The 14210-nt window shown below is 42.3% G+C and overlaps 1 protein-coding gene across 1 annotated transcript; it reads left to right on the forward strand.

Annotated features, from left to right (window-relative positions):
* The first annotated feature begins 7673 nt into the window (after positions 1-7673).
* On the forward strand, positions 7674-8633 carry LOC113429390 (olfactory receptor 52P1-like). The gene has a single exon (XM_026691904.2). It carries the CDS (start codon positions 7674-7676, stop codon positions 8631-8633), a length of 960 nt encoding a protein of 319 aa, XP_026547689.2.
* The last annotated feature ends 5577 nt before the right edge of the window (positions 8634-14210 follow it).

Genomic DNA, 14210 nt, shown 5'->3' on the forward strand with positions numbered 1-14210 from the left:
CCAGTGCAATTTGAACCAACATTTATTTATTTAGCACAAAGGTCTTCAAACTTGACAAGTTTAAGACTAGTGGACTTCCACTCCCAGAATTTCTGAGCTAACATGACTGGAGGAGGAATTCTGGGAGTTGAAGTCCACCGGTCTTAAAGCTGTCAGATCTGAAGACCCCTGATTTAGCTTATGGCAATGATGTTCCTGCTTCTGCTCTATCCACTATGCACCCACAGGGGACGAACTAGCTGTCAGCCTTCAAGATCTTTTCTACTTTTCTACTGCTTTGCATCTTTCGGCTGCCATGGGGGAGGGGTTGCGTCTGAGAAGAGAGCTGGAGGTGTTACATTCTTGTGTTGTATAAATGAGGAGTGGGTGGGGGGGGAATATAAATTCCTGTTCTTAAGTTTCTCACCAGGTGGCATTGTGGAGGGGACCTGGCCCATCTCCACCCCCGGCCATCTGAATCAGTGGCGGCCTCCGGGTGGGCTCCAACTGCATCCAACCAAGAGGTGACGAAGGTTTGAGGCTGTAAAACCAGGCCTGCTCCTCAGCCCTGCTAGGCCTGAACCAGAGTTGCTCTCTCCTATCCACACCCCCAGAAACTCCACGCCCCGCAACAAACCTCTACACCATCCCTTGGCCCAGGTGTGCAATGGAGAACCTTCTGTGTGCTGATGTCACTTCATTCGTGTGGGTGGGTCACATCACAGAATACACAGTGGACTCCTTGGGCCTTGGGAGCCTGAAGGCTAAAACACAGGAAGAAGAGTTGCCGGAAATGGGGATGAATGTCTGCTGTTGCCAGAGTGGAGGGTGATTATTTTCCTTTTTCTTCTTCTTCTATAGGGTTTTTATATTCAGGGAAGCTGCCTTGAGTCTCCACGTGTGAGTAGGGGGCAATATAATTTTTCTAAAACAAAATAAATGTCTAATTTAATGAAAAGAAGGACCAGAGGTGACACGATAGCATTATCCCAGCATTTGAGGGGCTGCCCCAGAGAAGGAGGGGGTCGACCTATTCCCCCAAAGCACCTGAAGGCAGGACACGAAGCAACAGGTGGAAACGAAGGAGAAACTTCCTAACAGGGAGGACAATTAACCAGTGGAACGGCTTCCCACCAGAAGTTGTGGGGCTCCATCACTGGAGGTTTTTAGGAAGAGATTGGACAGCCATTGGTGTGAAATGGTGTCGGGTTTCCTGCCTGAGCAGGGGGTTTGGACTAGAAGACCTTTAAGGCCCCTTCCAAGTCTATTATTCTATTGTTCTACTGTGGACTTCAACTTCCGGGAGTTAAAGTCCACCACAAGTCTTAAAAGTTGCCAAGTTTGAAGTCCAACCTCCGGCTCAAGGCAGGAGGCCAGTCAAAAGGTTGCCCGGTCTATTTTTGAAAACCTCCTCTCACCTAGATATCAAATAGAGGAGAAAGGGAGCATAGAGCCTTGAGCAAACACATCAAGTCCCTTCTGGTGTCACTGACTGGAACTGGTCGCAAAGGGAGGAGAACGACTGAAACGCCGTGTCTCCCATTCCCAACCCTCGGAGGCCATCCAAAAGAATGCCAAGATACTGGAAACTTCCGGTTTGTCGGCCGCGGCGGCAGGGATTCGCGAAGCTGCGCGATCCCTGCTGTGCTAGCCATTTTGGGGCTCCGATCCGGACGGGTGCAGAGCTAGGCTGCCCTGTAGGGGCAGCTGAAGGTAGGGGATCCGGAGAGGGGTTTGGGGGTGTTGCAGACCCCCTCCCGGCCGGCAGAACCCCTTTTCCCAAAGCGGTGCAGCGGCGGTCCGTAATGGCCGCCACAAAGAAGCTGGCAGCCGGATAAGAATGCGCAGGAGGAAGTGGAGAAAGTTTTTGAAAGGAGAAAGTTTTTCTTGGTTCCTAGGACTCTAAGACATATTTAACAAAATTCTTGAAAAGTATGATTTTCTGAATGATACCTTCTAGAAGAGGAAAAAAGCGGCAGTTTGGTGGTGCTGAAAGGAAAGCTTACCCTCTTTTCCTACGGAATAAATAAGTGAATATTAAGAAACCTATTTTTTTTTAGGTGAAAACTGGCTTTAAGCGATGAGTGGGAAGAGAGAGGACTAAAAAAAAAATATTTGTATGCTAAGACTTTGTTGGAGGAGATGCCTTAAGGATTTGAAGACTAAAATATATTGCAATAAGATTTTAAGAAACAGATTTGGACTTTCTTTTTTTCTGATTGATACTACCCCAGGAGGAGAAAGTGAGAACTCTGCCTTGGTTTGGACTGATTGATAACTTTGGGACTGTTTTATTTTTTCTTTGGAATATTCTGGTTGTTGTAAGAAGAAAGAAGGGGAAAAGAAAAGATTTATAATGGCTCTTTCTATTGAGGAACTGAGAAAAGATTATGAACAAGCAAAAAAAAAATGGTAAAGCTGGTTTGAAAGAAGCCTTCCTTTTTTTTAGAAATGGCGCTTATTAACTATCAACAAACATTACAACAGATGAAGACAGCAGAAGAAGGAGAGGAAGCCATTTTTAATAAATTTCAGAACTCGACCAAGAAAAAAGGAAGAGGGAAAGGAAGAGAAATAAAGGACTTAAGATTTAAAAAACACTTTAGAAAGGGAAAAATAAGGTGCAAAATCAATATAATGATAGTAAACAAAAGGGAAAAGGAACACGACAGAGAAGGGAAGCCAGTAAGGCAGAGGCTAGAAGAAGGCGGGGTAGAAAGGTTTGTTGGGAGAAGAAAGAAAGGGAAAAGGTGGAGAAAAGCTACAAAGTTTTGAAATTAAATGGGAAAAAGGAATCTTTTTAGGGATAAAGGATAAAGTATAATTTCTTCAAAAGATTTTGCAAGGTACATAAGATGATATTGTAGTATTGTATTAGAAATAGAAAACTTAAATGGGTTAAGAGTTGATAAGAGATTAAAATGTTGAAATGTTTAATAATGATTGGTTTTAAAATTTAATAATATGAGGAGGTTTAGAATATTGAGTTTTAATTAAAGAGTTTAATAAGATTATGGTATTGATGTTATTATAAAATTTTTATTATAGTATTTGTTTTTAATATTTAGATCTATTGTTTAACTATGTATTTAATTATTCTGGATGTACTATTTAGATAGAATGTACCAAGCAAAATCGGATTGGGTATTGGGCGTTATTTTAAAGGTTAATTTGATTAATTTAGGGGGGAGATAGAAAGGCATCATACTCTGATTAGTGATTTCAGGAGAAACTTCTTTTTTTTTTTATAAGGAACGAGACAAAGGGACAATAAAGAATGGACAAAAGATACAAATATAATGACTCAAATTAAGATGATTAATTAAGATAGAATTAAGAAGAGTGAAATATGTGGAGAAGTTAATATAGAAGGCTTAGAATGGTAAATAAAATAAGTAATGATATGTAAGATGAGCATGAATATAATTGAAGTCCATGAAGAGAGAGATACCTGGGTCCAAGTTACTTTCCAAAAGATTTTTTTTATGTTTTGTGTGTTGTGTGTATATGTTTTTTTTTTTGGGAGAATTAATAAAACCTTGCAGAAATATAGAATGAGAATAATGGTAACTAAGTCAGAAAGAAATAGATGAAATAATAATAATGAAATTGAATAAGAGTAAAGAGAAGTAAAGAGAAATTGGACAAGAGGTTTTTGTATGTTTATATGGAAATGGTTTAAAACAGAATTATAGTTTATCTGACTTGTTAAATTTATAATGGAAAAAGGTTTAAACATGTAATGGATAAAGATGATTTGTATGTTTTGAAAATTAATAAAACTTGTTTTTTTTAAAAAAAAAGAATGCCAAGATACTGAAGGCCACTAGAATGTCAAAAGGGTAGAATGAAGGCACACACACCCCCCATGCTGATACTACCAGTTGCAGCACAGCGATTTGTAATGCACACCTGTCAACTGCCCAGAATCACTTGGGTGAGAGAGCAATGTAGAAATTCTTAAGCTGCGGGTCAGTTTTGGACCTCTTGAAACGGTGCACAGACTCAAGGCTAATGATGCACTTGAGTCCTCCCTCGCCCGGTGGGTTTTCCCTACACTTACAGTTATGCAAATTAAAATATGCATATGATTGACTAATGTGATTTGGCCAAAGATACACGGGGCTGGTGCATGTGGTTAGTGAGGCCAGATATGGAAGGATCCTTTGAGGCAAAGGGGTGGAATGACAACAAACAATGGTGTAGTGAGGCAAGCTGCACATTCATGAGAATTATCTTAATGGGTTTATCTTACACTGTCCTTCACTCCAGAGCTTTTGCTTACTTCCCAGCATCCTCCCTGCATTTTATTCATGTTTCCTGATCTTCCAAGGTTACATGGCTAAACTGACAGAGCTTTGCACGCCAAAACAACCGGACACAAAGAGAGTTTCCCGCTCCCATGCTACCACTCTGCTAAACAACTAATTCCCACAACAGCCTCTATGCCTCAGAACGTCAAACATAGGAAAGCTGTATTACCTATTATCCTTCTCATCTTTCCATCTTTCCCATTACCTGTACATCCTTCACCCTAATGGTGTTACCTAGTTAGCGTAAGGAAACATTTGCAAGAAACAAGCAGAGAGCACCAAGGGCCCCTGATAATTCTGTTGTTTGTATCTCGTGATTCATGTGGGTTGCCTTTATTTAGTATTCTATTCTGATTTACCTTGACTGATTAGTCTCCCATGACAATCACTGAGTGCTGTATCTCATGATTTATGAGGATTGTATTTTATGATTATGATCATGATTTATCACTTGCTGTTTATATATATACACTGAGAACTTCTGCACTGGAGACAAATTCCTTGTGTGTCCAATCAATTTTGCCCAATAAAGAATTCAATTCAATTGTATATTCTGTTCTATATTCTGTTCTTATTCCCTATTCTATTCCCTACTCCTATTCTTTTAAGTTTCCAAAACATGACACAGAGAGGGGGGTGGTTTCCTTGTCCTGACCAAGGTCGTATTTTCTCTTCCACTCTTGCCTTCCCTTTAAACTCCCACTGGAGCCCAAGGAGCCCTAGTTGGCCAATGTTTTGCCCTCCCTCCTCCAGGGACTAACGGAAATGGCTGGGTCCACCCGGCGCCGGAGGAGATGGCTCCCAGCCCACTGGGTGCCCCTCTTCTGCTCCGTCCGTGCCGTCTGCGGAGGCTCCTGCCCACCCTGGGCCTGTTCCAGGGCTGGCAATACTGCAGGGAGAGCCATTTCTCCCAGAGGGGAAGACTTGAGAAAGCAACAAAGACCCAGAGACGGGCTGAGCTTGAATTCCAGGCAAGGATTTCGCTTGGTCTGTTTGAGACTATAAAGGGTTCTTTCCTCATGGAAGGGGCAACACTTGTGCTGCACAAGGGGGGCCCTGGAGGATGCATGACACCCCACTCGAAAGGACCCCACAAAGCTGCCTCTGCCTGGTGAGTGTCCAAGCCCAAGAGATGCAGAGATGCAAACATCCTGTTTGCTAGCATAGTTGGCTTCCTGGTCCAGTTTCTAAATTGGTAGCCAACGTTTGCCTGCTTTTTCTTTTTTAAAAAAAAAAACAAATTTTATTAATTTTACAATTAAAAACAAATCAACAACACATACACAAATAGAAGAGCAAAAAATAAAAGAAAAAGAAAAAGAAAAAAGAATGGAAAAAAAAGAAAAAAAAGAAAAAGGAACACTTAAAAACATTCTCATTTTCGACAGTTTGTAAGATCTTTTCTCTTCTTGATTTATGCCACATACGCACACCTCATCCCTATGTATGTTTATATATCACTCATATAGATTTGTCCTATTCTTTTTTTCCTTATGATATAGAATCTGTCTTTTTTCTAACCATTTATACCAGCAATTCCAATTGTTATAATATATTGAAGAATCTTTATTTTTTAAGGCTAAAGTTAGTTTGTCCATTTCTGCACAGTCTGAGATTTTTTGGATGATCATCTGTTCTGTAGGTATATGAGGTAGCTTCCAACATTGAGCAAACGCTAGTCTGGCCGCTGTTAATATGTGTATTGTTATGTACTTGACTTTTTTTGATAGCTGTTTATCGAAAATCCCTAACAGGAAGGACTCTGGTTTATACTCAATCTGTTCTTTTGTTATATCTTCCAGCCAATTTCTAATTCTCTGCCAGTATTTTTGGGTTTCTTTACAGGACCACCACATATGAAAAAAGGTTCCAACTTTTCTTTTACATTTCCAGCATTTCGGACTCATGTTGAGGCGCATCTTCGCTAATCTTGAGGGAGGAAGGTGCCATCTGTAAAACATTTTATAAGAGTTTTCTTTATATGCTGCCAATTTGTGATCTTATTGTTTCTACTCCAGATCTTTTCCCATTCTATTAAAGTGATACTCCGTCCTACGTTCCTACTCCAGGCTATCATATTCCCTTTAACTGTCTCTTCTTCTAACTCCACTTCTAATAGATAGTTGTAAAATTTAGTTATATTTTTCTTGTCTGATCCTAGTAAAATTTTGTCTAATTGCTGGAGTTTATTGTTAATTCCAAATTCTTTCCTATCCTGTTTGTATCTACTATGAATTTGCCTGCTTTTTCAGGGGACTGGAGGCTAAAACTTATGAGAACGGTTGCTGCAACTGGGTATGTCTGGTCTCGTGAAAAGAAGGACCAGGGGAGACAGGATAGCTGTCTGCCAATATCTGAGGGGCTTCCCCAAAGATGAGGGGGGTCAACTTATTCTCCAAAGCCCCTGAAGAGGCAGGAGAAGAAGAAACGGTGGAAACTCATCAAGGAGAGAAGCAACCTGGAGTTAAGGAGGAATTTCCTGGTGGTCAGAACAATCAACCAGTGGAACAGCTTCCGATGTTGCAGCTGTTCCATCAGGGGAAGTTTTTAAGAAGATGTTGGACAACCATTTCTTTGGAATGGTGCAGGGTCTCCTGCTTGAGCAGGGGCTGGACCAGGCGACCTCCGAGGTCCCTTCCAACTCTTCTTCTTCTATTATTCATTTGTAAAGTTGCCCCTTTAATTTCCACTCCTACCAAAGCATATTGTTGTCACTGTGGGACCCGAGCCGCCCACTTCTTGTGAAGCTCTTCCAAGCTTCTGCTGGGGATAGTTTAGCCTAGAACAAGATTTGCATAGGATCGTAGGAGACTGAGAAGGTTTCCTGCCATGGTGGGTCCTTGATGCTCTCTGAGCTTGGTGGTTTTCAGTGGTAGATCACAACAGACGATGTTGCCTAGTTTGGGTAATGAAACATCTGCAAGAAAACCATTAAGCTCAGAGAGCTTCAAGGATCTCACTGTCCTCCTCCTCCTTCACTCTGCAAATCCTTCTTCACTCTGCACATTTTCCACTGATGTTACCTCGTTTGATAATGAAACATTTGCAGGAAAACAACCAAGCTCCGAGAGCAGCCTCACTGCACCCCTGAGCTACAAAGATTCTGGCTTTCCTGCAGCTCTGAGCTTTCTCAACTAAAAGCCACACACAGCCAGGCACCACCACGTAAATACTACACATAGCTCAGTGCATACCTCCTGGGGAGAGAGAGAGAGAGGAGTCTCCAAGGATGGGCTCCAATGAGAGGCTGAAAGCTTGGAGCCTCCAGTCCCAGTGACCATCTTCATCTTCTGCCTGTTTCTCTGTTGTGATTGACAGGTGCTATGATCTCCAGTGAAGCTGGTGGCCAAAGCGATAGGTGCACCTTGGATGGTCTGAAGGATGGGCAATGTGACATACTCCTGGTCCTTTCTCTTCGTGCTGCATGGCATCCCAGGGCTGGAGGCCTACCACCTGTGGTTCTCCGTGGCCGTTTGCGCTGGCTATGTGATCCTTATTGCTGGGAATTCTATCATTTTACTCGTCATTGTATCAGAACCGGCCCTCCACAGGCCCATGTACTACTTCCTCTGCATGCTGTCTACTATTGACTTGGCAGCCACCACCTCTGCATTGCCCAAGATGCTTTCCATCTTCTGGTTCCAGGCTGGGGAGATCCAGTTTAATACCTGTTTGACCCAGATGTTCTTCATCCACGCTTTGTGTATGATGGAGTCAGCGGTGCTGCTGGCCATGGCCGTAGATCGTTACGTGGCCATCTGCTTCCCTCTCAGGTACAATTCTTTCTTCACCGGCTCCCTAGTTGCCAAGATGGAGATAGCAGCTGTTGTCAGGGGGACCCTGCTGATGTGCCCGTGTCCTTTCCTGATCAAAAGGCTGTCCTTCTGTCGGACAAATGTCATCCACCATACCTACTGTGAGCACATGGCGGTGGTGAAGTTGGCCTGTGGAGACACCAGGATCAACAGCATTTATGGGCTAAGTGTGGCCTTGATTGTCATCGGAGGGGACCTTCTGTGCATTGGCCTCTCTTACTTCTTCATTGTCCGTGCAGTGCTGCGCCTTTCTTCCAGTGAGGCCAGGTTGAAAGCTTTCGGCACTTGTGGTTCCCACCTCTGTGTCATCACCATAACTTACAGCCCAGCCCTCTTCTCGTTTTTCACCCACCGCTTTGGCCACAACGTGGCCCCCCACGTTCATATCCTACTGGCCAACTTTTACCTTCTCTTTCCTCCTTTGTTGAATCCCATTGTATACGGAGTGAGAACCAAGGAGATTCGGAACCAGGTCATCAGAGTGTTCCTCCCAAACAAGGTCCTGGTCAAATCCAGGTCTGTCTGAATCTGCTCCCCAAATCTCCTTCTCCCTCTTGCCCCCTTGGCTGCAGCTGGACTGTGGGACCGGTTGGGGATCCCGTGCTTGTAGGCTGCCCCAGGGGGCCTCAGCTACACGGCAGCCTTGGGCCCCTTTTCTGGAGGCCCGCCAGGGCACATAGGCAATAAATGGAGAAACTGCCTTGGCTACCAGCGCTGTCAAAATGTACAATCACCAGATTTAGAACTTAATTTCCTCCAGTCACCTTGATTGCTTATGCCAGAAATAAGATCTTGGGAGAAAGAGATGAATGGAAGTGGGGGAAAGGTGCAGATGTGCAGAGTGGATGGGTGCCTTTGTGCTCAAATCCTGCTTGTGATGAGCTTGTGAGGGGCTTGCTCAGAAGGAACCGGGCAGATCCAATGCAGCCAAACCAAGCGAGCCTCTGGACCAGGCCTGGTCAGAATTGCCATGGAGAAGGTCACAGAAAAAGCATCTATCAAGTTCAGACAATGATCACAGAACCACCACCAGTCATAAGAAGGTTAACCGTTAACTGCCATGCAGTAAGTCACAATTGACCCAGCAATTGTCATTGAAAAGCTGAGGTGTGATATAAAAGTAACATGTATTAATGATTAATGATAAATAAGGATCATAGGTATTCAGGATAGGTATGAATAGATGTTAAAGGAATAAGACAATATTAAAGATGTATAATAATAACTGTAATATTGTATTGATGATTAGTGATAAACAAAGATAATATAGATTAAGATAAGTACGAATAGATGTTAAAGTATAAGATAATATTATATGTGGATGTCAATACTGTTGAAAAAGTAACTAAGATTTGTACTGGTGGAAAATAATAAAAAAATTTTGGGAAAAAAAGAAAAGAAAAGCTGAGGTGACGTGAAAAGGAATATGTGAGGGAGGCCTTGGGCAAAGGGAAAGAGGACAAGCTGTTGAAGACCCGTGGACATCACTGTCATCTGCAGAAGATGCTCCCCTCTTCCCCAATTCTTGGGCAATCCCTGGGCCTGAGCAGAGCACAGCAAGTGAACATGTCTCTGTATGCACTCTGTACCCACGTATGATGCGGAAGAAATGGTGAACAATAAAGCTTGTGTAGGTTGACCGAGATTCTGTGCGTGCTTTGTGCTCCCTGGAGACCTCGTCACTGCTTACGATCCTGAACTCTTCCGTCTCCATTGAAAGGGAGTCACTCCAGAGGAAGGAATGGTAGACTGAAAAAGTCCATGCAAATCTTTTCTTTGGGGTTCCACCATTTTACTGAAACAGTGGACAGCTTTAAGTTTGGTATCATCTACACCTTCTTGTTAGCACCTAACTGAACATTGGGTGTTGTCCTATTATTTTCCAGTTCATTTTACCCAGTGCAATTTGAACCAACATTTATTTATTTAGCACAAAGGTCTTCAAACTTGACAAGTTTAAGACTAGTGGACTTCCACTCCCAGAATTTCTGAGCTAACATGACTGGAGGAGGAATTCTGGGAGTTGAAGTCCACCAGTCTTAAAGCTGTCAGATCTGAAGACCCCTGATTTAGCTTATGGCAATGATGTTCCTGCTTCTGCTCTATCCACTATGCACCCACAGGGGACGAACTAGCTGTCAGCCTTCAAGATCTTTTCTACTTTTCTACTGCTTTGCATCTTTCGGCTGCCATGGGGAGGGGTTGCGTCTGAGAAGAGAGCTGGAGGTGTTACATTCTTGTGTTGTATAAATGAGGAGTGGGGGGGGGGGGAGTATAAATTCCTGTTCTTAAGTTTCTCACCAGGTGGCATTGTGGAGGGGACCTGGCCCATCTCCACCCCTGCCATCTGAATCAGTGGCGGCCTCCGGGTGGGCTCCAACTGCATCCAACCAAGAGGTGACTAAGGTTTGAGGCTGTAAAACCAGGCCTGCTCCTCAGCCCTGCTAGGCCTGAACCAGAGTTGCTCTCTCCTATCCACACCCCCAGAAACTCCACGCCCCGCAACAAACCTCTACACCATCCCTTGGCCCAGGTGTGCAATGGAGAACCTTCTGTGTGCTGATGTCACTTCATTCGTGTGGGTGGGTCACATCACAGAATACACAGTGGACTCCTTGGGCCTTGGGAGCCTGAAGGCTAAAACACAGGAAGAAGAGTTGCCGGAAATGGGGATGAATGTCTGCTGTTGCCAGAGTGGAGGGTGATTATTTTCCTTTTTTCTTCTTCTTTTATAGGGTTTTTATATTCAGGGAAGCTGCCTTGAGTCTCCACGTGTGAGTAGGGGGCAATATAATTTTTCTAAAACAAAATAAATGTCTAATTTAATGAAAAGAAGGACCAGAGGTGACACGATAGCATTATCCCAGCATTTGAGGGGCTGCCCCAGAGAAGGAGGGGGGTCGACCTATTCCCCAAAGCACCTGAAGGCAGGACACGAAGCAACAGGTGGAAACGAAGGAGAAACTTCCTAACAGGGAGGACAATTAGCCAGTGGAACGGCTTCCCACCAGAAGTTGTGGGGGCTCCATCACTGGAGGTTTTTAGGAAGAGATTGGACAGCCATTGGTGTGAAATGGTGTCGGGTTTCCTGCCTGAGCAGGGGGGTTGGACTAGAAGACCTTTAAGGCCCCTTCCAAGTCTATTATTCTATTGTTCTACTGTGGACTTCAACTTCCGGGAGTTAAAGTCCACCACAAGTCTTAAAAGTTGCCAAGTTTGAAGTCCAACCTCCGGCTCAAGGCAGGAGGCCAGTCAAAAGGTTGCCCGGTCTATTTTTGAAAACCTCCTCTCACCTAGATATCAAATAGAGGAGAAAGGGAGCATAGAGCCTTGAGCAAACACATCAAGTCCCTTCTGGTGTCACTGACTGGAACTGGTCGCAAAGGGAGGAGAACGACTGAAACGCCGTGTCTCCCATTCCCAACCCTCGGAGGCCATCCAAAAGAATGCCAAGATACTGGAAACTTCCGGTTTGTCGGCTTCGCGAGCGGCAGGGATTCGCGAAGCTGCGCGATCCCTGCTGTGCTAGCCATTTTTGGGGCTCCGATCCGGACGGGTACGGAGCTAGGCTGCCCTGTAGGGGCAGCTGAAGGTAGGGGGATCCGGAGAGGGGTTTGGGGGTGTTGCAGACCCCCTCCCCGGCCGGCAGAACCCCCTTTTCCCAAGACGGTGCAGCGGCGGTCCGTAATGGCCGCCACAAAGAAGCTGGCAGCCGGATAAGAATGCGCAGGAGGAAGTGGAGAAAGTTTTTGAAAGGAGAAAGTTTTTCTTGGTTCCTAGGACTCTAAGACATATTTAACAAAATTCTTGAAAAGTATGATTTTCTGAATGATACCTTCTAGAAGAGGAAAAAAGCGGCAGTTTGGTGGTGCTGAAAGGAAAGCTTACCCTCTTTTCCTACGGAATAAATAAGTGAATATTAAGAAACCTATTTTTTTTTAGGTGAAAACTGGCTTTAAGCGATGAGTGGGAAGAGAGAGGACTAAAAAAATAATATTTGTATTCTAAGACTTTGTTGGAGGAGATGCCTTAAGGATTTGAAGACTAAAATATATTGCAATAAGATTTTAAGAAACAGATTTGGACTTTCTTTTTTTCTGATTGATACTACCCCAGGAGGAGAAAGTGAGAACTCTGCCTTGGTTTGGACTGATTGATAACTTTGGGACTGTTTTATTTTTTTCTTTGGAATATTCTGGTTGTTGTAAGAAGAAAGAAGGGGAAAAGAAAAGATTTATAATGGCTCTTTCTATTGAGGAACTGAGAAAAGATTATGAACAAGCAAAAAAAAATGGTAAAGCTGGTTTGAAAGAAGCCTTCCTTTTTTAGAAATGGCGCTTATTAACTATCAACAAACATTACAACAGATGAAGACAGCAGAAGAAGGAGAGGAAGCCATTTTTAATAAATTTCAGAACTCGACCAAGAAAAAAGGAAGAGGGAAAGGAAGAGAAATAAAGGACTTAAGATTTAAAAAAACACTTAAGAAAGGGAAAAATAAGGTGCAAAATCAATATAATGATAGTAAACAAAAGGGAAAAGGAACACGACAGAGAAGGGAAGCCAGTAAGGCAGAGGCTAGAAGAAGGCGGGGTAGAAAGGTTTGTTGGGAGAAGAAAGAAAGGAAAAGGTGGAGAAAAGCTACAAAGTTTTGAAATTAAATGGGAAAAAGGAATCTTTTTAGGGATAAAGGATAAAGTATAATTTCTTCAAAAAGATTTTGCAAGGTACATAAGATGATATTGTAGTATTGTATTAGAAATAGAAAACTTAAATGGGTTAAGAGTTGATAAGAGATTAAAATGTTGAAATGTTTAATAATGATTGGTTTTAAAATTTAATAATATGAGGGGAGGTTTAGAATATTGAGTTTTAATTAAAGAGTTGAATAAGATTATGGTATTGATGTTATTATAAAATTTTTATTATAGTATTTGTTTTTAATATTTAGATCTATTGTTTAACTATGTATTTAATTATTCTGGATGTACTATTTAGATAGAATGTACCAAGCAAAATCGGATTGGGTATTGGGCGTTATTTTAAAGGTTAATTTGATTAATTTAGGGGGGAGATAGAAAGGCATCATACTCTGATTAGTGATTTCAGGAGAAACTTCTTTTTTTTTTATAAGGAACGAGACAAAGGGACAATAAAGAATGGACAAAAGATACAAATATAATGACTCAAATTAAGATGATTAATTAAGATAGAATTAAGAAGAGTGAAATATGTGGAGAAGTTAATATAGAAGGCTTAGAATGGTAAATAAAATAAGTAATGATATGTAAGATGAGCATGAATATAATTGAAGTCCATGAAGAGAGAGATACCTGGGTCCAAGTTACTTTCCAAAAAGATTTTTTTTATGTTTTGTGTGTTGTGTGTATATGTTTTTTTTTTGGGAGAATTAATAAAACCTTGCAGAAATATAGAATGAGAATAATGGTAACTAAGTCAGAAAGAAATAGATGAAATAATAATAATGAAATTGAATAAGAGTAAAGAGAAGTAAAGAGAAATTGGACTAGAGGTTTTTGTATGTTTATATGGAAATGGTTTAAAACAGAATTATAGTTTATCTGACTTGTTAAATTTATAATGGAAAAAGGTTTAAACATGTAATGGATAAAGATGATTTGTATGTTTTGAAAATTAATAAAACTTGTTTTTTTTTTAAAAAAAAGAATGCCAAGATACTGAAGGCCACTAGAATGTCAAAAGGGTAGAATGAAGGCACACACACCCCCCATGCTGATACTACCAGTTGCAGCACAGCGATTTGTAATGCACACCTGTCAACTGCCCAGAATCACTTGGGTGAGAGAGCAATGTAGAAATTCTTAAGCTGCGGGTCAGTTTTGGACCTCTTGAACGGTGCACAGACTCAAGGCTAATGATGCACTTGAGTCCTCCTCGCCCGGTGGGTTTTCCCTACACTTACAGTTATGCAAATTAAAATATGCATATGATTGACTAATGTGATTTGGCCAAAGATACACGGGGCTGGTGCATGTGGTTAGTGAGGCCAGATATGGAAGGATCCTTTGAGGCAAAGGGGTGGAATGACAACAAACAATGGTGTAGTGAGGCAAGCTGCACA

This window comes from Notechis scutatus, chromosome 5 (genome assembly GCF_049901735.1).
Source record: "Notechis scutatus isolate UNSWTSFEM ecotype Mainland chromosome 5, rNotScu1.2, whole genome shotgun sequence".
Classification (NCBI taxonomy): Eukaryota; Metazoa; Chordata; class Lepidosauria; order Squamata; family Elapidae; genus Notechis; species Notechis scutatus.